The sequence below is a fragment of the Mobula birostris genome, chromosome 4, assembly GCF_030028105.1.
Source record: "Mobula birostris isolate sMobBir1 chromosome 4, sMobBir1.hap1, whole genome shotgun sequence".
NCBI classification, from domain to species: domain Eukaryota; kingdom Metazoa; phylum Chordata; class Chondrichthyes; order Myliobatiformes; family Myliobatidae; genus Mobula; species Mobula birostris.
This window is the reverse complement of record NC_092373.1, coordinates 193,670,638-193,692,401: the sequence shown is the minus strand read 5'-3', so window position 1 is coordinate 193,692,401 and position 21,764 is coordinate 193,670,638. Positions and strand designations below refer to the sequence as shown.

The window sequence follows — 21,764 nt, the reverse complement described above, 5'->3', positions numbered from 1 at the left end:
TCCAGAATCTTGAAAGAGTCACAGTAACAAATTTTATGAATTTGAGAAGTTAAATAGAGATTCAGTACAATCCAGAAGCTGATATTTCGAATCCTAGCCTGAATATTTATGCAGAAAGCATTTTACATTTTAGAGGAAGAATGAAGAACCCATTAAAAAAAAGACAAAGAAATTAAAACACTGTTAGGATTTGCTTAACTTTTTTACTTTATACTTATAATCTTGAGAAACAGTTTTGCCTTTACCCTGAAAACTGTATGGAACTTGAATTCGGCTACAGTCTTGTACCATATTGACAAAGCTGGTAATTTTAAATTCTTCTGCCATCTCTTCATCTTCATACTAAGGAAAGAAATTTAAAATTTGTAAGTTATAGTGTAACGTTTTGATTATGTAGTGATAGAATATGGTATTTTAGAAAACTAGAGGGGTAATTACCATGAATGTGGAAAGACAGTTAGCTGCAGATTCTCCTCTAAGTCTCAAAATGTCTCGGAAACACATCAGTGCTTGGGCATGTAAAAGGATCAGTCTTATAACGCCATACCTACCACAACTGCAGCACTTAGAGCACTTTGACTACATGCCATTAAGTCATCACTACCATTCATGTTCTGAAGATCAAGTTAGTTGGAGCAATTTACATTCAATCTAGCCAGCAGATTCCATACACAAAATTATCTGCAGAGTGCAATTTTTTATTCTTACAATATGGCTGGTTGTTGTCTTCTCCGTCATGAAGTTATTGTGCTTCCTGAGACTTTTGAAGTGACAAAGCCTTCACCCACTCTGCTTAAAATATCTTAAAAGATTATTTCTTGAAGTTAACACGTGATTTTTTAGTGTTTCAAACATACATGAATTTCTTTGTGATAACAGCATTACAACAAACTCAACTCAAAATTTATACACTTAATAAGTTGTATCAATTGTCTCTTGAGTTAGCTTACTCTCAAGCACATAAGGGACAAGCTCAATCTTGTATACTGTAGATTGAAACTTTGATGCAGATTTCCGGGGCACCTAGGTGCAACTCGAGTAGCAGTAGTACTCTCAATTGAAACGATTAAATATTTCCGTTTCAGCCTGATACAGCTAAAAAGCACAACTGCTTCCTAGGTCAGTACAGTCAACAAAGCTGTCTTAATGTGTTTAAGCGTACTATCACTGATTAAAACCGATGGAAATAACACCGATTTGGGTCGGAAGCGCCCACGTAGGACACCTCTGAGGAAGCGCGGGTGTAGAGCAGGGTTACAAGTGTGTTTAAGGACACGGGGTTTTAAATTCCCTATACCGACTATTTTGTTAGCAAACATGCAGTCTCTGGTGAATAAAATCGATGATCTCAGAGCTAGGGTACTGAATCAGAGGGACATTAGGATCGCTTGTGTCCTTTGATTCACAGACTCCTGGTTAACCCCTTCCATACCTGATGCAGCGATTCAGATCAACGGGTTAACCATACACCATCAGGATAGATCTATACAGTCTCTCAAAAGCAGAGGTGGAGGAGTATGTATCATGATCAACTCTTCTTGGTGCACAAACATATCAGTGCTGTCCCAATACTGCTCACCAGACCTGGAATATCTAGCAGTAAAGTGTCTTCCTTTTTACCTGCCACGGGAGTTCTCTGGGGTCATTTTGGTAGCAGTTTACATTCCACCTCAGGCCAATGTCAAGCAGGTTTCAGATGATTTGAGCAATGGGATCAACATTGATGAAACGGTGCACCCTAATGCCTTCACCATCGTTTTGGGAGATTTTAACTAGGCCAGTCTGAAAAAACCACGAAGCAACTACCATGAACAGATCACTTGCAATACCAGAAGAAACAACACACTGGACCATTGCTACACCACCAAATATGCCTAAAGTGCTATTCCACACCCGCACCAAGCTGCACTTTTACTCCCTGAGTATAGGCAGAGACTGAAGACTGCAGCACCAACAGAGAGGACCAAGCAGGAATGGATAAGGGAAGTACAGGAGCACCAACAGGACTGCTCTGAATCTGGATGAGTATGCTGCAGTTCTTACCGACTTCATTAAAACCTGTGTGGATGAGTGTGTGCCCACAAAGACTTGCTATACATTCCTAAACCAAAAGCCATGGATGAACCAGGAGGTATGTCGTCTGCTGAAGGCTAGCTCTGTGGCATTCAAGACTGGTGATCCACGTCTGCCCCAGAAAACCAGGTATGATTTGTGGAGGGCTATCTCAAGGGCGAAGAGACAATTTTGAATGAGGTTGGAGGCGACATCAGATGCACGGCAACTTTGGCAAGGTCTGCAAGACATTACTACCTACAAAATGAAACCCAATAGCATAAATGGCAGTGATGCATCACTACCAGATGAACTCAACGCCTTCCATTCACAATTTGAAAGGGAGAACACAACTACAGCTGTAAATATCCCTGCTGTACCTGATGACCCTGTGACTTCCGTCTCAGAAGTCGATGTTAGGCTGTCTTTAAAAACAGTGAATCCTCGCAAGTGGAAAGGTCCCAATGGAGTACCTGGTAAGGATCTGAAATCCTGTACCAATCAACTAGCAGGAGTATTCAAGGACAGTTTCAACCTCTCACTGCTATAAGCGGAAGTTCCCACTTGCTTCAAAAAGGCAACAATTATAGCAGTTCCTAAAAAGAATAATGTGGGCTGCCTTAATGACTTTTGCCCAGTAGCATTCACATCACCAGTCATGAAATGTTTTGAGAGGTTGGTCATGACGAAACTGAACTTCTGCCTCAGCAAGGACCTGGACCCATTGCAATTTGCCTATTGCCACTATAGATCAATGGCAGATGCAATCTCAATGGCTCTCCACACGGCTTTAGACCACCTAGACAACACAAACACCTACATCAGGATGCTGTTCATCGATTATGGCCCAGCATTTAAAACCGTCATTCCCACAATCCTGATTGGAAGTTGTAGAACCTGGGCCTCTATACCTCCCTCTGCAATTGGATCCTCGACTTCCTAACCAGAAGACCACAATCTGTGCAGATTAGTGACAACATATCCTCCTCGCTGACGATCAACCCTGGCGCACCTCAGGGCTGTGTGCTTAGCCCACTGCTCTACTCTCTATATACACATTACTGTGTGGCTAGGCATAGCTCAAATACCATCTATAAATTTGCTGATGATACAACTATTGTTGGTAGAATGTCACGTGGTGACGAGAGGGTGTACAGGAGTGAGATATGCCAACTAGTGGAGTGGTGCCGCAGCAACAACCTGGCACTCAACGTCAGTAAGCCGAAAGAGCTGATTGTGGACTTCAGGAAGGGTAAGACGAAGGAACACATACCAATCCTCAGAGGGATCAGAAGTGGAGAGAGTGAGCAGTTTCAAGTTCCCGTGTGCCAAGATCTCTCAGGATCTAACCTGGTCCCAACTTATCGATGTAGTTATAAAGAAGGCAAGTCAGCTGTTATACTTTATTAGGAGTTTGAAGAGATTTGGCACATCAACAAATACACCCAAAAGCTTCTATAGTTGTACCGTGGAGAGTATTCTGACAGGCTGCATCACTGTCTGGTATGAAAGAGCTACTGCACAGGGCCGAAAGAAGCTGCAAAAGGTTATAATCTCGTCAGCTCCATCTTGGGTACTAACCTACAAAGTACCCAGAACACCTTTAGGGAGCGGTGTCTCAGAAAGGCAGTGCCCATTATTAAGGACCTCCAGCACCCAGGGCATGCCCTTTTCTCACTGTTACCATCAGGTAGGAGGTACAGAAGCCTGAAGGCACACACTCAGCAATTCAGGAAGCGCTTCTTCCCCACTGCCCTCCTAAATGGACATTGAATCTTTAGACACGACCTCACTTTTTTTTAAAAAATCCAGTATATCTGTCTTTGTATGTTTTTTAGCTATTCAATATACGTATACCGTAATTGATTTACTTCTTTATTTATTTTTATTATTTTTCTCTCTGCTAGATTATGTATTACATTGAACTGCTGCTGCTAAGTTAACAAATTTCACGTCACATGCCAGTGATAATAAACCTGATTCTGATTCTTCAATCAAGACTGAAGTGTAACAAAATGTATTGAATGGGCATTATTCCAATCAGAATAATTTGTTAAATTTCTCAGAAAATACTATGGAACACATAATATAGGATATGACTGGTGTGATAAAACTTAGTAACAGAAAGAAAATAACAAAAACCGATCAGCTTTGCGAATTAGACTGCCCTCTTCCCACAACATAAAAATTCAGTGACATGGATGCAAAGTATTCATTTTCAAACTTACATATCAAAAGTGCTCAGCAATTTATGATTGTGTCAAATAATTCACATGACATTAAAATGCATCTTCTGCAATAACTCCAGTTTGAAATGTGGAATTAAAATAATTCACAAGGACATTTGCAAGATTTCCCCCTTCCTTGCTTGTGTATTATTCAATGTTTTTGGCATTCTCAGTAAGAATTTAAATTGTAGTTGATGCATTTTTAGGTCTATGTTACTTTAATGCTTGGAGAAACTTTTTAGTTACTTGCGATTTTTCAAAGGGAAGGAGGACACTACTGTGGCTGACATGTTAAGTCAGAGCCAATATTAAAGCAAAAGAGAGAGCATACAAGGAAGCCAGAGCAGGTGGGAAGACAGAGGATTGGGAAGCTTTTAAAAACTTGCAGAAGGGAACTAAGAACGTCATTCAGAAGGAAAAGATGAATTATGAGAGGAAGCTGGCGACTTATATCAAAGAAGGTACTAAAAGCTTTTTTTGAGTATATAAAGGGTAAAATAGAGTCAAGGGTAGATATAGGATCAATACAAAATGACGCTGGAGATATTGTAATGAGAGATGCAGAGATGGCAGAAGAACTGAATGCATGAGTCTTCACAGTGGAAAATGTCTGTAGTATAGTGGACATTCAGGGAAGTGAAGTACATGCAGTGAAAATTACAACTGAGAGGGTGCTCGGGAAGCTTAATGGTCTGAGGGTGGATAAATCTCCTGAACCTGACCGAATGCACCCTTGGGTTCTGAAGGAAGTAGCTGGAGAGATTGCGGAGGCATTACCAATGTTCTTTCAAGAATCGACAGGTTCTGGCATTCTACCGGATGACCGGAAAATTGCAAATGTTACTCCGCTATTTAAGAAGGCTGGGAGGCAGCAGAAACCATAGACCTGTTAGCTTGACATCAGTGGTTGGGAAGTTGTTGGAATTGATTGTTAGGGATGAGATTACAGAGTACCCGGAGGCACATAACAAGATAGGCCAAAGTGAGCATGGTTTCCTGAAAGGAAAATCCTGCCTAACAAACCTACAACAATTCTTTGAGGAAATTACAAGCAGGGTAGACAAAGGATATGCAGGAGACGCAGTGTACTTGGATTTTCAGAAGGTCTTTGACAAGGTGCCACACATGAGGCTGCTTAGGAAGATAAGACCCCACAAAATTATAGGGAAGTTACTAGCATGGGTGGAGCATTGGCTGGTCCACAGAAAACAGAGAGTGGGAATAAAGGGATCCTATTCTGGCTGGCTATTGATTACTAGTGGAGTTCCACAGGGGTCGGTGTTGGGACCGCTGCTTTTTACGATGTATTCAATGATTTGGACTACAGTATTAATGGATTTGTGGCTATATTTGCTGATGTTACAAAGCTAGGTAGAGGAGCGGGTAGTTTTGAGGAAACAGAGAGCCTGCAGAGAGACTTAGATAGTTTAGGGGAATGGGCAGAGAAGTGGCAAATGAAACACAATGCTGGAAAGTGTATGGTCATGCAATTTGGTGGAAGAAATAAACAAGCAGACTATTATTTAGATGGGGGAGAGAATTCAAAACGCAGAGATGCAAAGGGACTTGGGAGTCCTTGTGCAAGATACCCTAAAGGTTAACTTCCAGGTTGAGTCAGTTGTGAAGAAGGCGAATGCAATGTTGGCATTCATTTCTAAAGGTATAGAATATAAGAGCAGGAATGTGATGTTGAGGCTCTGTAAGGCACTCATGAGACCACACTTGGAGTACTGTGTGCAGTTTTGGGCTCCTTATCTTAGAAAGGATATACTGACATTGGAGAGGGTTCAGAAAAGATTCACAAAAATGATTCCAGGAATGAAAAGGTTACCATATGAGGAACATCTGGCAGCTCTTAGGCTGTATCCTCTGGAGTTCAGGAGAATGAGCGGGGACCTCATAGAAACATTCCGAATGTTAGAAGGCCTGTACAGATTAGATATGGCAAAGTTATTTCCCATGGTAGGGGATTCTAGGACAAGAGGGCACGACTTTAGGATTGAAGGACATCCTTTTAGAACTGAGATGCGCAGAAATTACTTTTAGTCAGAGGGTGGTAAATCTGTGGAATATGTTGCCACGAGCGGCTGTTGAGGCCAAGTCATTAGGTGTATTTAAGGCAGAGATCAATAGATTCTTGATTAGCCAGGGCATCAAAGGGTATGGGGTGAAGGTGGTGGAGCAGGGATGACTGGAAGAATTGTATCAGCCCATGATTGAATGGCAAAGCAGACTCGATGGGCCAAATGGCCTACTTCTGCTCCTACATCGTATAGTCTCATGGAATTATAATTTCCATAGAAAGCTCAAGTTAAATTGATCTTCTGTCCTTTTACTAATATTTTGTATATAAAAGTGAACCTGATATTGTGATTGAAGATTAAAGGCAGCGTTTTGTGGCAGTTTTCGGATTTGGGACTGCACCCAACCAGTGAACAGAATTCATGAAATAGTCATGCGAATAAAAATAAGGCAGGGGCAAGTGCAGCAACCATTGTGGGAGTGGACTGGTGTTCAAGTGGCTTTGACTCATCGGGCTTGGGGTAGATAAGTAAGTAGTTGGTAAGTTGTTTCTTCTTTATTCTTCATTCCTCGTCTGTTAAGGCAGTGTGAGCACTGAGCATGGCTTCAGGAGTGGTGCTGCCTTCTTTACGTGAGACGTGGGAATTCTGGGAGACCTCCAGCCTCCCAGATAACCACATCTGCACAGTGCACTGAGCTGCAGCCAAATTACCTTTGGCTCATACAGGAGACTGAGGAGGTGATAGATAAGAGTTACAGGGAGGTAGTCTCCACTAGGTTGCAGGAGGCAGGTAACTGAGTGACTGTCAGAAGAAAGAAGGGAAATAGGCAGCCAGGAGGAAAATTCCAGAACTAGAGTCCCTAAGGCAGACCTGCACTGTGTTCAATGCTGACGGGCAACTCCTGCAAAGCTGCGGGTCCCAAACTGTATCAGTCTCTGCCATTCCTTTGTGTTTATCAGATGTGTGGAGAGGGGGAGCTTGCTGCACGAGCAACAGCTTGCTCTCTATATCGTATTGCCCAGGTTTATGTATCTAGACCACTAGAATGCAATATTCATGGTCAACTCTGACCAACAGAGGCCTCACTCACTCACAGAAGGGGACAAAAATCGAAAAGGGTGATGAATACGTGACTGAAGGTGTTATATATGAAAAGGCAGATGAATTTGTAGCACCATTACAAACTGACATTAGTGACATTGTAGGCATCACAGAATCATGGCTGAAAGAAGATTATAGCTGGGAGCTTAACATTCAAAGATTCACATAGTATTGAAGGACAGGAAGGTAAACGGAGGGGGGGGGTTGGCTCTGTTGTTAAAAAATGAAATCAAAGCACTAGAAAGGGGTGACATAGGATTGGAAGGTGTAAAATCATCGTGGGTAGAGCTAAGGAACTGCAAGAGGAAAAAGATCCTGCCGGGAGTTATATACAGACTTCCAAACAGTAGCAAAGATGTGTTCCACAAATTACAACATGAGATAGAAAATTCATGTCAAAGGGGCAATATTACAGTAGTCATGGGGGATATTAATATGCAGCTAGATTGGGAAAATCAGGTTGGCACTGGATCCCAAGAGGGGTAATTTGTAGAACGCCTATGAGATGGCTCTTTAGAGCAGTTAGTGGTTGAGCCCACTAGTGAATCAGCTATTCTGAATTGGGTGTTCTGCAATGAACCTGAATTGATTAGAAAACTCAAGATAAAGGAACCTAAAGGAAGCAGTGAATATAATATGATAGAATTCAACCTGCAAGGCACAACAGCAGAGAGTGCTTAAAGTTGCATGCAAGCCGGCAGAAATAGAATGGCTATCTTTGTTTGATTTTATCATTAACCATAGAAAAATATTTATGATGGACTTGCCCCCTCAAATAGGTTTCAGATCAATACTGAAACATTTCTGAGTAAGAATGCTATAACATCATGAATTTTGCATGCCTGCTCGACTATTATTTTCTGATACAATATCATTTTTATTACTTACTTCTTTTTCTGTCAAACAATGAAGGTGTAGATTTTTCCAATATACCACATAAGGCAGAAGATAGTTATAATTTATTGGGTTGCAATATAGATGAACACTCTCAGGCTTTATCAGTAGGATTACATCTGAAACAGAATGGGAATTTAATTACCATGTTTTTGATTATTAGTACAATGAATCCAATTAAAGACAAGATATCCTAATTGAAATGAATAATAATTACATAATTCCACCTTTATCAATGGAATGGAAATAAGGGTTCTTCCAAATGTTTCAAAGAAAAAAATAGTCTGACATTTACATGAAATGCTTTCTGCAATATAAAATGCATACCACAGCTCTGTCCATTCTATGCACACGCCATTAGAGCAACTAAAGTCCTCTGAGACATACAGTTGAGGTGTTATGCTGAAATTATATGAGATGTTAGCGAGGCCAAACTTGTGTGCAGTTCTGTTCACCTATCCACAGGAGAAATATCAATGAGCCTGAAGGAATGCAAAGAAAACTCACACAGATGTGGCAAGACTTGAGGACCTGTTATAGGGAAAGGTTAAATAGGCTAGGACTTCACAGTATTCACTGGAGCACAGGAGAATGAGGGAGATCCTGTACAGATAGGGTCAATGCAAGCAGGCACTTTCCCATCAGGTTAGGAGAGACTAGAACTAGAGATTATAGGTTTAGCGTGAAAGGTGAAATGTTTAAATGGAATCTGGTGAGGGGACTACTTCATTCACAGTGTGGTGCGAGTGTGATCAGAGCTGCCAGCGGAAGTGTTAGATACGTATGAGACATTTGGATAGGTACATGGATAAGAGAGATATGGAAATTTATCATCCAGGTGCAGATAGATGGGTCGAAGTAGAAGACCAGGCTGGCATGGACCAGATGGACTGAAAGATTTGTTTCTGTGCTGCAGTTCTTTACAACAAAATATCTGGCAAAACATATGGGAAAAGAAAAATCCAAGGAAATATAATGTCAGCATGAGAAAAGTACCATATCTGTTATCATAATGAGAAAGGCCTGAAATTTGACAATAGCATTAATTGGTATTGGACATAACAAGAACAGATATTTTGAGGGAAAGCATTTACTTTTTTAATCTATTTTCAGATTTTTTTAAGAAATGTTGATGGAGAAGGTTTATATTGAGAATGTAATACGCAACGTTCACTGGTGATTATAACTCAAATGGCTTAAGCAAGCAGCGCTAAACGGTGGCTGAAGACACGGGCAGGGTGAGAGCATGCATAGTGAATTTAGAAGAAAATTCCTATTCAATGACACTTGCCCTCCCAATTTCCACTTTCTTCCATAAAGAAATACCTTAACGGGGAAATTGTTCATAAGTAGACAAACAGAATTCAATGATTCACTTACTTCCTCTATGTGCATGAAAGATAAAGATTACATATTTACCATCAAGCACTTCTTCTGGCAAATCAGTAACGTCAGAATCAATGTTAGTCAAATTATACAGATCGAACAGCAGATAATTTGCCAGTTCTCTACAGCCCTCATTATACCTGCTGTCAATACCTGCAAAAAAAAACACAACTTACCACAAAAATGCACAAGGAAATTTTGACACTATTTTTCAAACCATTTACTATTATAAATTTAAATGGAACACTTCTGATGATATACAAGACAGAATTTCAAAGTTAGCAGAAGAAAATATGAGAATTGTGAAAAGACTGGTTGGCTAAAATGGCAGACAAAATTTCAGATAAGGGGAAAATGAGAAAGGCACGGGAACTTCACAGCTACAGACCCAGACATGCCCAAATACTTACTAGTGGCAGGACAAGTTGATAAGGCAGTTTTAAGAAAAAAACATGAAGCACCAGGATTTTAGAGAACTGGACATGGCCAGTATGACCCGGTATGGGAACACCAATGCTCTTGAATGGGGGGGGGGGGGGGGGGGGACTACAAAAAGTACTGGTTACATGCCAGTCCCTCAGATGTATAGCCCTCGCCATCAGTAAGCACATCTACATGGAGTGCTGTTGCAGCAACGCAGCATCCATCATAAGGAGCCCCTCCATCCAGGTCATGCTCTCTTCTCACTGCTGCCATCAGGAAGGAGATACAGGAACCGCAAGTCCCACATCAGCTGGTTCAGGAAGAGTTCAACCATCAGGCTCTTGAGCAAAAGGAGAGAACTTCACTCACCCCAATACCGAATTGATTCCACAACCTATCGACTCAGTTTTAAGGACACTATAACTTGCGTTATCAATATTTATTGCTTATTTAATTCAACAGAGTTGTCCTTCCCAGCATGAAATGATTTACAAGAAAAAAGTTAATTAAAGCAAAGACCACTCCAAATCAGAGAGAAAAAAAAACCCATATACAACATAGTGATATTGATTCTGCACTGTTCTACAAAAGAGGTGCCATAGCCACATTCGGCAAAAGGGTCACCAAACATGTCAAAGTCAAGTTTACTGCCACATGCACAAGTACATGTATGCACAGGTGCAATGAAAAATGTACAGAGCATCATAGTCACATAGCATCTGATTCACAACATTTACAAGAAAAACGTAAGCTAAACATAAATTATACAAAATTATACAAGAAAAATACAATTAAAGCAAGAAAAAAAAAGTCCACTGTGGATAGATAGATACTTTATTAATCCCAAAGGAAATTACAACAGTAGCATTACAAGTGCACAAATATAAATATTAGAGAAGTGGAAAGAATAAAAACTAAGTTACCACAAACAGTCTAACAGGAGGTGGTCATCATTTCCCCAGTTACAAGTTGACTCATTATAGAGCCTAATGGCCAAGGGAAAGAATGACCTCATATAGCACTCTTGAGAGCAGGGCAGTTGCCCTAGTCTATTACTAAAAGTGCTTTCTGTTCAGCCAAGGTAGCACGCAGAGGGTGAGAAACATTGTCCAAAATCGCCAGGATTTTCCATAGGGTTCTTTGTTCTACCAGCCTCCAGTGCGTCCAGTTTGACTTCAATATCAGAGCCAGCCTTTCCAATCAGTTTATTGAATCTGCTGGCATCACCCGTGTTGATGCCATTGCTCCAGCACACCACCGCATAGAAGATCATACTGGCAACAACAGACTGGTAGAACATGTGAAGGAGTGGCCTGCATACGCCAAAGGTCCTCAGTCTCATCAGGAAGTAGAGGCGACTCTGGCCCTTGTACACAACCCCTGTGTTGGTGCTCCACTCAAGTCTGTCATCAAGGTTCACCCCCAGATACGTGTCGTTCCTCACCACATTCAAATCCTCACCATCAACAGGAAGCAATGCAGGCTGGGTCTTCCTGAAGTCCATCAGCATCTCCTTTGTCAAGTGGTGCAAACTGAACCATTTGCAGCTCAACATTAGTAAGATAAAGTCCTACATCAGGATTTTTCCTCCCGTCCTCCCTTTACACACCCAACTATTGCTGAGTTATCAATGAGTTTCTGCAGATGACATGACTCAATGTTATATCTAAAGTTCGAGGTATACAGGGTAGAGAGAAGGTGAGCCAATACAGCCCCAGTGGGTCCTAGAGCTGCTTGTAGCCATGTCTGACACACAGCTCTGAATCCACACATACTGTGGTCTACCAGTCAGGCAAGTCCATTATTCAGGATACAATGGAAGTGCCCAAACTACACTGAACTGAGCTTTCCCCCCAGCAATGAGGGTGCTGTATGGCACTTGAGAAATTAAAAACATGATCCTCACAGTGCCGCCTTGCTTTTCCAAATTGGGGTAGGCTCTGTTCAGCAGGTAGATGACAGCATCATCAACTCCAATGTGCTCGTGGTAGGCAAACTGCAGGGAATCCAGGGCTGATCTGACCAGGGGTCAGAGGTAAGCCAGGACCAGCATCTCGAGGGTCTTCATGATGTGCAAGGTCAGGGCCACTGGACGGTAGTCATTCAAGAACTTCAGTTGGCCTCCCTGGGTCCTGGGACCACACATGATGTTTTCCACATAGTCGGGACCCTTTCCAGGCTGACTCAGATTGAAAATGCACTGGAGAATGACACACAACTGCTCAGCACACTCCTTCAGGACCTTGGGGTTCGCACCATCTGGTCCCAATGCTTTGCCATGTCTGAGTTTCCCCAGAGCCCTTCTCACCTGCTCAGTAGTGAAGCCAAGTGCTAAGTGGTCAGTGTTGCTGTACTGATTTTGTTGGACAAATTGGTTCAAGAACCAAATAATTGAAGGGAAGTAACTGTTCTTGACTGGTGTGGGACTTCAGGCCTTTGTGTTTCCTGTCCAATGCTAGCTGCAAGAAGACAGCATGGCCTGGATGGTGACAGATATCAGCTTTTTGAGGCAGCACCTCATGTAAATACTACCGATGGCAGGGAGGGATGTGCCCCTGATGTACTGAGCCAACTCCACTACTCTCTGCAGCTTCCTGCACATTCCAATTGTCATATGATACCATGATACAACCAGTCAGGATACTTTTAGCAGTACATCTGTAGAAGTTTAAAGTGTTTAGTGACATACCAAACTTTCTTGCAGCACCCAGACAGGTTATCCAATATCGCACATCCAGGGAATTAAAGCCGCTGATCCTCTCCACCACTGACTCACCAAAGTAGACTCACTACCCATATGGACTTTTGATCTGGGACTTGCCAACTTACTCTCGTCTCCTCAGCACCTACCCACCGGAACTCCAGGACTGCTGATGTTCGCCCATGGCGTACCCTAACCCAAAGTCGAACACCTGCCCAAACTCTTCATCTATTGCACATGACTTTTAAGTCCCCTTCATCCCATCCCTACATTCTAACCTGATCTTCTCTCACTTTTTCCCCCCAAAACCAGCCATACAGACCTGAAAACAACTAAGTCTGAGCAATGACATTGATGGACATTGCAGCTCGGCATGATGTTGACCGAGAATCAAGACAGAATGACAAATAATTAGTACCATATAAGCAGTGCTGACAATAAAAACATAAGTTATACACAACTTCCACAAAAAAAGACAAATAAGAAAAATAACTGAGTCCATTTTAGTAAAAGAGATCAAAGTGGTCACATTTATTGCTAAACTGTGGTAATTAGGGTTTTGCCTGTTGGTTCAAAAACAAAATGGTTGAAAGGAAACAGTTGCTCTTTAACCTGGCAATATGGAACTTCAAGTTCCACACTTTATGCCTGATAGTAGCTGCAAAAGAAAAAAAAAATGGCATGACCTGAACGGTGCTTCCTCCAGGACTGTCTCCTATAGATACTTCCAACTATGGAAAGGAATGTGCCTGTGATTTATTGGCAGTGCCTACCACTCCCTGTAGCTTCTTACGTTCCTGAGCATTTGAGTTGCCATACCTCACCATGATGCAACCAGTCAGAATACTTTCAACAATATATCTGTAGAGTGTTGGGTGACAACCTCCTTAAACTCCTAAGAAAATAAACATACTGGTACGCTTTCCTTATGATTGCCTCATCCACCTACATAATTTAAGTTCACAAAATCTAGAAGTATTTTGCTAAATCTCTGTTGTACCTAAAGCCTATACAATCCTTATGTATGACACCCACAACAGGTTAAGGATGCAACACAGCAGGCTAGACAGCATCTATGGAAAAAGTACAGTCGATGTTTTGAGCCAAGATCCTTCGACAGGACCAGAGAAAAAAAAGGTGAGGAGTAGATTTTAAAAAGTAGGGGAGGGGAGATGGAAACACAAGGTGATAGGTGAAATCAAGAGGGGGAGGGATGAAGTAAAGAGTTGGTAAGTTGATTGGTGAACGAGATACAGGGCCGGAGAACCGGGAGTCTGACAGGAGAGAACACAAGGCCATGGAAGGAAGAAAAAGGGGGAGCAGCACCAGAGGAAGGTGATAGGCAGGCAAGGAGATAAAGGTGAGAGAGGGAAAAGAGGATGGGGAATAGTGAGGTAGAGAGTGGGGCAGGGGGCATTACTGGAAGCTCAGGAAATCAATGTTAAGGATTAAGGATGCTTTTGGATTAAACACTCTGACCCCAGCTCTTATGCCTTTCCCTTTTTCCCCCCAAAAAAATGCCATTTCCATTTGGTCATAAATATTCCATACGCATTAGAAACATGGTCCTGCATAAAATGGTCATAAAGTACTACAAACTAAATTAAGACTCAATTGTTCCCTACATCTGCCCTCTCTGCACTCTTTTTTTTCCAGCTTAAATCATCTCAACAGACATGCAGGTTCATCACAAATCCTAGTTTCTACTTTACTTACAGCGTCAATCATTGAAGTTTATAGTGACAGAAACCGAATAATTAAAGAAACCAGTAAAAATAAATGTATTTAACATTTGTCAGTTTTCCACCATTCCATTCTCCATTTCAACTGAATGACAAAAACCAAGGTCACCCTGATAAAATTAGTGATCCAAATATCTAACCATTAAAACGTTAATTTTCTACATTCTCTACCAAAGGAAGTAAACTATAAAAGAAAGTTATATATAAAACAGCATATTGTGGTTGAAGTTTACAAACAAACTAAAACCTACCCAGAATGCAAAGAATTCCATCAGATTTTTGCTTGCTGCTGTAATTCAGGAGCGCTTGAATTCGCCGAAGACGGCTGCAACTACAAGAAAATATACACAGAGTTAAAATAACTGGCTATTAAAAATATACCACAACACGACAAAAGGCAGAATGAAATAGCATAGTACTTCTTGCAGAGACCAAACAACTGCTTTTATATTTTGCCTATTAAATACAATATTTATGAGTCACAACAATTATAAATTGGACACATCAGCAAACAACAACATCAAATAAACAAACTCTTCTCAGGCTTCCACCCATGGTACAGGTATCAATTATAACCAAAGCTTCAATGACAAACTCCGCCATCTTCATGGCAAGATTTTGTCAGTGAAACATAGGTTATAATCGATACTTGCACCTGGCTGGAGGCCAAAACAGTTTATTCATCATATACGCCAAGGAAGCACTAGATCCTTTACTTAACAACACAAAAAGTAATTTAGATTTCAAGAGATGTGAAAGCTGCGGCATCATCTTACAATTATCTTCAAAAATTAAGAAATATCATTTTATTTTACCACTCAAGAACTTAATTAAATAGCAGCACATAATGATGTTTGGGTCGGACTTCTTTTCAGTCTTATGAACTTGCTTACCACCACCATGAAAGTACAGTCTAACATTGGTATTAAAAGTATGATTTATTTATGATAGCTCTTACAAATTCATCAAAAAAAATTAAACCTGGCAGTGCAACTTCAACTCAGATTTGAAGTCCACTAACATTAACAAAGACGCTCTGCTTGTAATTTATTATAGCTTTCTTAAAGAAAGCAAGCAGATGAAAAAGTGTAAATAATCATAATTCATGCCCTGCTTCTATACTATGATTATATAAATTTAAAGCAGGCCATTCAGCCCTTCGAGCATAATCTGCCATTTAAGTTGATAATGGTTGGTCTGATTATAACATCTCATTTACATTCCTGTCATATAGTATAGACAGTATGGTAGAGCACAGAAACACAGTACAGCCCACAACCCTGTGCAGAGTCAATCAAATAGCTAATTAAACTTCTGCATACACAATGTTCATATCCATAAGACATAGGAGTAGAATAAGGCCAGTTGGCCCATCAAGTCTGCTCCACTTTTCTTTCATGGCTGATCCTTTTTGCCCCTCCTCATCCCCACTCCCTGTAACCTTTGATGCCGTGGCCACTAAGAACCCATCAATCTACACCTTAAATACACCAAATAACTTGGCCTCTACAGCTGCCTATGGTCACAAATTCCACAAGTTCACTACCCTCTGGCTAAAGAAACTTCTCTGCATCTGTTTTAAATGGACGCTGCTCTATCCTAAGGGTTTGCCCTCTTGTCCAAGACTCCCTCACCATGGGAAACATTCTTTCACATCTGTCTTGGCCTTTCAATATTCGAAAGGTTTCAATGAGTTCCCCCCTCAACCTTCTAAATTCCAATAAGTACAGGCCCAGAGCCATCTATATACTACGAAAACTCTCATGCTCTGTCTGTCTGTGACCTCCAATTAGTGCACTACAGCAGCTCTTTTTTTGGCTAAATCGAATTAAAATGTGCAAAGTTACAGAATGCAGGCAAAGTTCAGGGTTATATATTTGTATAAAATTGCTCATTCGCCAAAATCAACAGGCTCCCTTTTAACCCGAGAGTCATTCTGCCATCATGGAAATCAGGATGTGACAGCACAACGCATGCACATGGCCAGCCTCAGCAGCGATACCTACTGGAGCAAAAGGGCAGGGCAGCTCCATTTCGAGGGGTTACATTCTGCTAATCACCATCAGCATATGCAGGATTGGGACAGATCTAACTGCCACCCATCAATAACAGATAATTAAATCTTATTGTAATGACGTACTTTGAGACACCCATAAAACCCTTTGCTGCAGTCAGCGGTGACTATATCACGTCTATTTAGGACAGCACCAACCACATCATCAAGAATAAATCGAGAATAACCGTCTCGACTTCACCGCACCTTGTTCCCATTCCAACCTCACTCCTTCCGACCGCTCTGCTCTCCGCTCCCTCCGCACTAATCCTAACCTTACTATTAAACCCGCCGATAAGGGTACTGACCTCTACCTTGCCGAGGCACAGTGACAACTTGCGGATACCTCCTCTTATTTACCCCTCGATCATGACCCCACTAAGGAGCACCAGGCCATTGTCTCCCACACCATCACCAACTTTATCCGCTCAGGGGATCTCCTATCCACTGCTACCAATCTTACAGTTCCCACACCCCGCACTTCCTGTTTCTACCTCCTACCCAAGATCCACAAACCTGACTGTCCAGGTAGACCCATTGTCTCAGTTTGCTCTTGCCCCATCGAACTCATTTCTGCATACCTCGACACTGTTTTATCCCCCCTTGTTCAATCCCTTCCTACCTATGTTCGTGAAACTTCTCACGCTCTGAATTTTTTTCGATGATTTTAAGTTCCCTGGCCTCCATTGCTTTATTTTCACCATGGAAGTCCAGTCCCTATATACTTCCATCCCCCACCAGGAAGGTCTCAAAGCTCTCTGCTTCTTTTTGGATTCTAGACCTAACCAGTTTCCCTCTACCACCACTCTGCTCTGTCTAGCGGAATTAGTCCTTACTCTTAATAATTTCTCCTTTGGCCCCTCCCACTTCCTCCAAACTAAAGGTGTAGCCATGGGCCCCCGTATGGGTCCCAGCTATGCCTGCCTTTTTGTTGGCTTTGTGGAACAATCCATGCTTCAAGCCTATACTGGTATCTGTCCCCACTTCTCCTTCTCTACATCGATGACTGCACTGTCACTGCTTCCTGCACGCATGCTGAGCTCGTTGACTTCATTAACTTTGCCTCCAACTTTCACCATGTTCTCAAGTTTACCTGGTCCATTTCCGACACCTCCCGCCCCTTTCTTGATCTTTCTGTCTCTATCTCTGGAGACAGCTTATCTACTGATGTCTACTATATGCCTACGGACAGCTACCAGGACTATTCCTCTTCTCACCCTGTCTCTTGCAAAAATGTCATTCCCTACTCGCAATTCCTCTGTCTCCACTGCATCTGCTCTCAGCATGAGGCTTTTCATTCCAGGACGAAGGAGATGTCCTCCTTTTTTAAAGAAAGGGGCTTCCCTTCCTCCACCATCAACTCTGCTCTCAAACGCATCTCTCCCATTTCACGGACACCTGCTCTCACCCATTCTCCCGCCACCCCACTAGGAATAGGGTTCCCTTTGTCCTCACCTACCACCCCACCAGCCTCCGGGTCCAACATATTACTCTCCGTAACTTCCACCACCTCCAACAGAATCCCACCACTAAGCACATCTTTCCCTCCCCCCAACCCGTTTTCCGCAGGGATCGCTCCCTACGCAACTACCTTGTCCATTCATCCCCCACATCCCTTCCCACCGATCTCCCTCCTGGCACTTATCCTTGTAAGTGGAATAAGTGCTACACATGCCCTTACACTTCCTCCCTCACCACCATTCAGGGCCCCAGACAGCCCTTCCAGGTGAAGCGACACTTCACCTGTGAGTCGGCTGGGGTGATATACTGCGTCCGGTGCTCCCGATGCAGCCTTCTATATATTGGCGAGACCCAACGCAGGCTGGGAGACCGTTTCGCTGAACACCTATGCTCTGTCCGCCAGAGAAAGCAGGATCTCCAAGTAGCCACACGTTTTAATTCCACGTCCCATTCCCATTCTGATATGTCTATCCACGGCCTCCTCTACTGTCAAGATGAAGCCACATTCAGGGTGGAGGAACAACACCTTATATTCCCTCTGGGTAGCCTCCAACCTGATGGCATGAACTTTGACTTCTCTAACTTTCATTAATGCCCCACCTCCCTTTCATACCCCATCCGTTATTTATTTTTTATTATTAATTTTTTTTTCTCTCTCTTTTTTCTCCCTCTGTCCCTCTCACTATATCCCTTGACCATCCTCTTGGCTTCCCTCCTCCCTCTTTCTTTCTCCCTCGGCCTCCTGTCCCATGATCCTCTCCCTTCTTCAGCCTTGCATCCCTTTTGCCAATCAACTTTCCAGCTCTTAGCTCCATCCCTCCCCCTCCTGTCTTCTCCTATCATTTCGGATCTCCCCCTCCCCCTCCCAAATCTCTTACTATCTCTTCTTTCAATGAGTCCTGACGAAAGGTCTCAGCCCGAAACGTCGACTGTACCTCTTCCTGTAGCTGCTGCATTCACCAGCAATTTTTATGTGTGTTGCTTGAAATTCCAGCACCTGCAGATTTCCTCATGTGTGTGTTTCAAGAATAATCAACATCCTTTGGTGTTACTGCTTCGTATCTTCTATCCAGCATTAGGGTAAAAAAAAATGGTCAGCCTAATTATGCTGCGTGGGAAGAGAAGGGGGACATTATGGTCAACAGATGACGCCAAATGTCGTCGGGAAGCAGCAAGGAGAGAGAGAGCAAGAATCAGATGAGGCCAGGGCCGCACGACTCCAGGATCAAAGAGTCAGGACAAAAAAAGATAAGAGAAAAAGGAGAGGCATGCATGTCTCTAGGATCAGAGACAAACAACCAACAGCAGAAGAGATGAAGAGACGGGGGATAAAAGGGCTGCATGTCTCCAGAATGACATCGAGAGGCACAAGGGTGGCAGATAAACCAAAAATGATGCCATCAAAAGTGTCCTTCGTTAAATGAGGAGCAGCTATATTTGCTTTACTACGCATCATTCTTCTTAAATAAACTGAGATTTTCTACTACAGTTTCCAAAGCAAAGCAATACCAATAGCATTCAGGAAAATTTAATGCTCATTCTTGTCACATCAGACTGCACTACCCTTCTCTCAAAGGGTGCCCCAACAGGTCACCCGTTGTCTAGTCACTACTACTACTACTATGACGTCAACTCAGGCCTAGGGAGCCGGCGTCGGGCACGATGACTGACTCTCCACTTCTCCCTCTCCCTCATCAGTGTGTTCAGTTCATCTATATTAGCCGAGCCGCTGTCTTCTAGGAGCGTGTTGACCATAGTCTTGGGAGGGCGCCCAGGGTTCATCCTCCCATGCTTGGGCTCCCATATATGAGCCATCAAACGTTCTTCATATAACCCTTTCATTCCCGGAATCATCATTGTGAACCTCCTGGACAGCTTACAATCGTTAAGGGAACAATGAATTCAAAAATGTATCAAGACATTTTACTGGATGTTGTCAGGGTAGAGATCTGCTGAAGCTCAAGACAAGTTGGATAATGCAACACAACAATGATCCGAAACACAACAGTAAAACAACAATAGAATAGTTTAAAAAGAAGAAAGTTCGTATTTTGAAGTGGCCAAGACCTTAATCTAATTCAGGTCCTGTGGCATGACCTGAAGACCATTCATGCAAGGTATTTCAGAAATGAAATACTTTGAATGAAGGAATGGTGTAAAATTCCTCCTCGCCGTTGTACAAGACTGATCAGCAGCTACAGGAAACGTTAGGTGGAAGCTACTTCTGCTAAAGGATGTTCTACCAGTTATTAAATACAAGGGCTCACATACTTTTTACAGCCTGGACTGTGATTGTTTAAATGATATTGACCAGAAGTGCAATTGTTTGTTATTAGTTTAGGCAGATTGTGTCTGTCTATTACTGTGACTTAAATGACGATCAGACCTCATTGTATGAGTAACTAATGCAGAAAACCAGGTAATTATAAAGGGTTCACAAACCTTTCCTTGCACCTGCATACATCACCATTTACAACTCTGATATTCATTTTCTTGCGGGCATTCTGGTCAAATTCAAGAAACACAATAGAATCAGTGAAAGACTTGCCCCATAAGGACAAACAACCAATGTGCAACAGACAAGAAACAGCAAATATTAAAGGAAGAAATAATAATAAATAAACAGTAAATATAGAGAACATGACACGAAGAGTCCTTGAAAGCAAGTCCATAGGTTGTGATGAGTGGTCAGTTCAGTGTTGAGGTCAGTGAAGTTATCCACGCTGGTTCAGGAGCCTGATGGTTGAGGGGAATAACTATTCTTGAACCTGGTGGAGTGGGTCCTGAGGCTCCTGTATCTTCTTCCTAACGCCAGCAGCAGGAACAAAGCATGGCCTGGATGCTGGCAGTCCCGGATGATGGATGCTGCTTTCCTGCAACAGTGCTCCATATAGATGTGGTTAATCATAGGGCAGGCTTTACCCATGATGGACTGTGCCGTATCCACTGCCTTTTGTTGGTTCTTCCATTCAAGGGCATTGGTGTTTCCATACTAGGTCATGATGCAACCAGTCAATATACTCTCCACCACATCTATTGAAGTTTGTTTATGTTTTAGTCAGCATGCTGAATCTTCACAAACTACAAAAGTAGACGCACTACCATGCTTTCTTTGCAATAGCACTTATGTGCTGGTCCCAGGATATATCTTCTGAACTGATAACACTAAGGAAAGTAAAAGTTATTGACCCTTTCCACATATGAACTTCCAGTTTCCTACTCCTGAAGTCAATAATCAGCTCCTTGGTCTTTCTGACAGTGAATGAGAGGTTGTTGTGGCACCACTCACCCAAATTTCCAATCTCCCTCCTCTGTAAGACCATAAGATATCGGAGCAGAAGGTAGGCCATTCAGCTCATCGAGTCTGCTCCACCATTCAATCATGGGCTGATCCAATTCTTCCAGTCATCCCCACTCCCCTGCCTTCATCCCATACCCTTTGATGCCCTGGCTAATCAAGAACCTATCTATCTGTCTTAAATACAACCAATGACTTGCCCTCCACAGGCGCTCGTGGCAACAAATTCCACAGATTTACCAACCTATGACTAAAGTAATTCCTCCACATCTCTGTTCTAAATGGACGTCCTTCAATCCTGAAGTCATACCCTCTTGTCCTAGAATCCCCTACCATGGGAAATAACTTTGCCATATCTAATCTGTTCAGGTCTTTTAACATTCCGAATGTTTCTATGAGAT

At 42.3% G+C, this 21,764-nt stretch overlaps 1 protein-coding gene across 3 annotated transcripts in view; it reads right to left on the bottom strand.

Annotated features, from left to right (window-relative positions):
• dnaaf9 (dynein axonemal assembly factor 9) overlaps window positions 1-21,764 on the bottom strand; it is a 179,344-nt gene that overhangs the window by 136,139 nt on the left and 21,441 nt on the right. For all 3 annotated transcript variants that reach the window (XM_072256716.1, XM_072256715.1, XM_072256718.1), the window contains exons 2-5: window positions 14,803-14,882; window positions 9,719-9,838; window positions 8,294-8,418; window positions 246-342 (exon numbers count right to left, since the gene is read on the bottom strand). In XM_072256716.1, the coding sequence (XP_072112817.1) occupies window positions 246-342; window positions 8,294-8,418; window positions 9,719-9,838; window positions 14,803-14,882 (422 nt within the window). The remainder of the gene's footprint in view (window positions 1-245; window positions 343-8,293; window positions 8,419-9,718; window positions 9,839-14,802; window positions 14,883-21,764) is intronic.